The sequence below is a fragment of the Teleopsis dalmanni genome, chromosome 1, assembly GCF_002237135.1.
Source record: "Teleopsis dalmanni isolate 2A chromosome 1, ASM223713v2, whole genome shotgun sequence".
Taxonomy (NCBI): Eukaryota; Metazoa; Arthropoda; class Insecta; order Diptera; family Diopsidae; genus Teleopsis; species Teleopsis dalmanni.
In genome coordinates this window covers 21,086,256-21,091,602 of record NC_051846.1, presented here as the reverse complement: position 1 = coordinate 21,091,602, position 5,347 = coordinate 21,086,256, and the positions used below count along the sequence as shown (strand labels likewise).

At 32.0% G+C, this 5,347-nt stretch overlaps 1 protein-coding gene across 1 annotated transcript; it reads right to left on the bottom strand.

Moving 5' to 3' along the window:
* Positions 1-1,438: 1,438 nt before the first annotated feature.
* Positions 1,439-2,986, bottom strand: LOC119677982 (polycomb group protein Pc-like). The gene is made up of 2 exons (XM_038089587.1): positions 2,963-2,986; positions 1,439-2,722 (listed from the first exon to the last, which is right to left on the bottom strand). The coding sequence occupies exons 1-2, from the start codon at positions 2,984-2,986 to the stop codon at positions 1,646-1,648; spliced, it is 1,101 nt and encodes a 366-aa protein (XP_037945515.1). The 3' UTR covers positions 1,439-1,645.
* Positions 2,987-5,347: the final 2,361 nt, after the last annotated feature.

Here is a 5,347-nt window from a genome sequence, read left to right as displayed (position 1 = left end):
GCATAGCATAGATCATCATCGTATCGTTCTGCTTATATGTATTTTTTTATATAAGAATAAGAACAAGAACAATTTCTTCGATTTGATTTTTCTTAATTATAAATAAATAATCTCATAATCACATTAAAAAAGCGAAACTTCAAGCAAAGAAAAAAAATTTAATAGCTTAGCGTAAGTGTTAATTCTTTTATTTTATTTAATTTTTTTTAAATAATTTTTTTTAAAACTTTTTCCAACTTTAATGACAGTGACTATATGTATTGAAATTACCTCATATTCCTAGTAAAACAATAACAGGTCTCTACCCACAAAATCAAGTAAACGCTGAGACTAACTCAAATAAACCATTCATATTAGTTATTTCTTGTAATTAATAACATAAAATTTTTATTCTCTCTATAATTGATAGAGATTTCGAAAAGTAGTGAATTACAACAACAAAAATTTTTTTTAATATTATTTTAATTAATTGAATTTTTGGCCGATCATACAACTGTTTTGAGTGTTGTCAAATACCCATCATCAGTGGTCTTGGAAAAATTTCTTGTAATTTTTATATATTATAAATTAATTGAATTAATACATTTCAGGTATTCACGATCTCGAATGCCAACAACAAAATACATGTACTCGAAATGTTGTTGCTGTTTTGCACTGTTACTCGTTACACGAGATCGGGAATACCTCTACAATAGTCCCGAGAGTACAATAGTAAAGAGAGACATAGAATTTTACTGTCATGCCAGTTGGAACAAGCTTAATGCACATGTCTCAGTGTTCAATAGATTTGATATAAGATTTAGATATCAAATTCTAAATCTATTTTTTCTTCTTGAGTAAGAGAGAAGGTAGAGATATAGTGAGAGGGATATCATTCGGTTCCAGGCTTAATAGATTTGAAATAATCTTTAGTTGATAACCTAATAACTTTTAATAACTTTTAACTTTTAAATCGATTTTTCTTGATAAAAGAGATAGGAAGGAGGCATAGAGATAATGAGAGGGATATCATTCTACTGTCATTCCAGTTGGAACAAGCTTAATGCACTTGTCTACATGCTTAATAGATTTGAAATAATCTTTAGATTTTAAATTTTAAATCTATTTTTTCTTCTTCATGTCTTCATGTCTTTTAGATGTTGTCCTAATGAAGCAAAAAATATATTCATTATATGAATCTCATATTCTAGCTCCTGTTCGCGTATTGTGTAAGTGAAAATCTTGCTCCGAAAGAAGAAAATTATTGGTAAAATGCAAAAATGCTTTCAAGGAAATATAAAACATATCAGTAAACTTATATTAAGTGTTATATACGTACATATGAATATAAGATAAATTTTAAAATATTAAAATAAACATTGATTGTATACAGATACTTTGTCCAATGTTTATTATATGCACTTGAAAGCAGTCAAACATATGAAGTGAACAGAATTAATTCACTCACAAATACTTTTCTTATTGGTTGTTACAACATAAACTAACTTCAAGCAAATATACAGAATTCAACACTTTGTCGCATACACTAACAAAAAAAACATATATAACATATAATTAATTTAAAATAAATACGTATTCATATGGAAAAAGTCCTGCTTTACTTTCCTAAGTCTCTTACTTGTCACAATCGATTTCTATCGATCATTTATGCCACAGAATCACTACTTGATTTCATCTCACGTTCACGAAAAAACCCGCGCTCAGTTTTACATTCTCTGATGGTAACTGTTTCCAAATTAACTGTTACATCTGTAATGACCACCTTATCGGATATGTTACATTTTGTTGGTAACCAAAAACGTGGTGGTAGAGCTTTTGGTGAGAGCGGCATTAATGGTAATTGCTGTGACTGATGATGTGGTGATAATGAAAGTTCACCAAGATTATCACCTTTTTGATTGATGTTTTGCTGTTCCGGTTGACTATCAGCTTGTGATGATGAATCATCATCATCTTGTGCATTATATTGTTGTGTTTTTTCAGATGGTGTTGCCTGTTCCGGTCGAGAAGCGGGCGTTTCAGGTGATAATGGTTCAGTTTCTGCTTTTAATGGTGTAGATATTGGCGTTGCAGAATCAACTGAGCAATGATGCTTTACAGCTGGTGGACCATCAGGTGATGTTTTTATAGTAACACCAATTTTACCTGATTCCTTGAGCACTTCTGCTTTACGTTTGGTACCTATAGCTATTTCTTTTTGATTTAAAGGTTGATCATCTGAGCTAGAAGAATTTGTATCGGCTTCAGATATAAAAGCTAAATTCGAGGAATTGCTATGCTCTTTTTGTCGTTTTGTTTCTGCATGCGTATGTGGTGATTCTGAACGACGTCCTGAGCTACGTTCGGATTTTAAGTGATGATGATGGTGATGATCTCGTTTCTTTTCCTTATCTTTTTCTTTATCATGGTGATGATGATGATGATGGTGGTGATGATGATGATGATTTGTTGCGCCTGTAGCGCTTGTAGCTGCTGCTGATGTAGTTGGTTGTATGAGTTCCGCATCATCATTGGTAAATGTGTATTCATCTTCTTCAGATTCCGGTTCTGGATCACGTTCTTTTTCCTTCTTTTTGGGACCACGTTTAGAGGGAGTATTTGATGATTTATTGCTTTGTTCGTATATTTCAATTAGGCGCCGATCGAGTATATTTACTTCAGGCTCCCAAGTATTATAACGTTGATTCCAACCCTTCCATTTGACCCTATACTCCACAACGCCCTGAAAGAAAGGTAATTATTAGTATTTCTAGACATATGAATATGTAATAAATAATAAAAATAAAAAGAAATGCGTTATAGATTGAAATTATTCAATGCATAGAATCGGATATTAAGAGATAGTAGAGTAAAAATAGATTCCGAAAATGATATTAACATTATGATATTATCAATCGTTGGAATTATTATCAGATGTCCGAAGACATCTGTTCAATTGCTTCTCTATATATAATATATAAACCTTATGAATATTATTATTATCCATTACTGCTACTCTGTGTTAAATAAATTATAGTTCGCAATTATAGAATCTGTTTCGAACTATTGAATAATTGTTTTTATACATATATAAGTATATATACTTTATTGCCAAAGGTAACGATAAGATTTTAGAACTAGACGAGTCTGTGTGTCTCGGGGACACTTGTCTTTTCAGACGATCAAGCGATGGCGTATTTCTCAATAGTTATAAAACTAGTCAGTTTCATCAAGCTATTAATATATCATATTTTTTTGGAATTGATATAACTAATATTGTGCCAAAAACTTTTAGAAAAAATTATGATTGGATTACTGCATGTTAATTCCAGGTTCTAGATGGAATGAGATCTACATCCAGAAGCTACTCACCTATAGAGACGAATAAAGATCTCTCATACTTGCTGTTTAGAGTCCAAAACTGAAAGCCACATGCCTGGGCTACAACTACAGAATCAGTTATACAATTCTGTTGTCATATTCTACTGAAATCCTAAATAAACTAAAAATTTATATACTTCAAAAGAGAGATAATAGATAAAGTACTTCTGTTTGATGGGAATAGATTTAAATATTTTGAAAGAAAAAGGCAATCCTTGAACCACTTTAGAATATTCCAGACATATCTTATTAGATATATATAATATAATCTTATAGATTATAATAAATATTTGTGATTCATTTTATCAAAAAGTTCCGTAAATGATTCAAAATATTGGGAGAATATATTGAGATATAAGAAGCGAAGAGCGCTTATAGTACACACGCATATGAGGGAGAGCAATTTAGTTTGGAATGGTGGTTTGTTTTTAAAATTCACTTAAGCTTAAGAAAGGATACGTTGTGATACTACGTACAGACGGATTCTAGACGGGCAGATGCTGATACTACAGCAGCATGATTCATACGCAGACCGGACGTAGCATTGTCACGCTAAAACCCACGATTCTACATTTAAGCGAAAGTAAACTACCCTAACAAGCCTACACACTTCACCAACTTCCTAGAATGACAATAAGGTCGATAAGGAAACGATCACCAAAGATTTTAAATCTCCTCCTAGTCAACGGTAGACATTGGCACATGAGAAGTAGTTTCCTACTCATCCGCAAAGCCAGCCTAATAGCATGTCTCCCTAGTGCACAGTGACCTGTCAGCACCGGTACCATAGCGCAGAGCATGTTACGATTTAGTTGAAGCAGCTAACTGGTGTGTTTTTATCCAATTCAGATAATATCAATTATGAGATTTGACAGGAGCATTTATCTACCCAAGTGTGTTTATTTAAGCTCAGATATTTTTTTTTAATTGCTAGCTTGGCCGTTTCAAGTGGTTTACCAATATCCGAGAGAACGTCTTGTCTTAAGTTACCCCATATGTTATTGCTTTCTATTTGTCCTTGTCTTGTCTTAAGTTACCCCAGATGTTGTTGCTTTCTATTTGTCCTGGACACTGACATACCTAGCTAGCTCGCTAATTGGTTTAACCTAGCATTATCGAACTTTTAAAGATATTGTTGTAGCGCTTACCAGAGATTTGATCAACTAACCTTAATTACGAAGGAAACTTGTTACAGCCAATATGTTTTGTATATATAGCAAACTATGTTCTAGAAATTTCTTATTTGAGAAATTCATTTACAAGCGAATTGTATGAATTCTTAAAGGCAATGAAGGGTTAAATCGGCTTTTTGATACAAAATTTGTGCTGATGCCTAGAGGCATGAATGTATAATTTTAAGGAAGCCCACTGCATTCAAATAAAGATTTCTTTAAAAAACAACTATTGTTTTATTAAAAAAATATATATATATAAAAACACTACGAAATCCTGTTGTTCAAATAGTGAATATTATAATCTATATAGACTTAAGGTATGTAACCTAACATATATATTTAATTGTGAATAATCATTAACCCTTTATAAACATCTTGCGCCCCAGGAATGTTTCTCTTTCACTAATTCACCATTGAGTAAAATATTTGGCGCGTTCTAACTGTCTATTCTTAATTCATCAAAAATATTGTAAACAAAACAAAAAAAAAAATACAAATTGAATAAAATACAAAACGAAAAAAAACATCAAAAACAAAAAAGGAAAAAAAGTCATCAAGGGATAAAACAAAGGATAATTGAAATCCAACAACAACAATACGAAACCACAAATGTTCAAATTCGAGTGCGTTCAATTGGAAAGAAACTATGGCACAAAAGGACAACCAATTGAAGTGTTTTATACGTGTGTTGGGATGTCTGTGAGGGCAGCTGAATGAGAATTCAATAATTGCATTAATTACAGCGTCCCAGAAGAAATTGCTGCAATAGCAGATGACGTTAAATACATCCAGCACGAGGCAGCTGTTAGCAG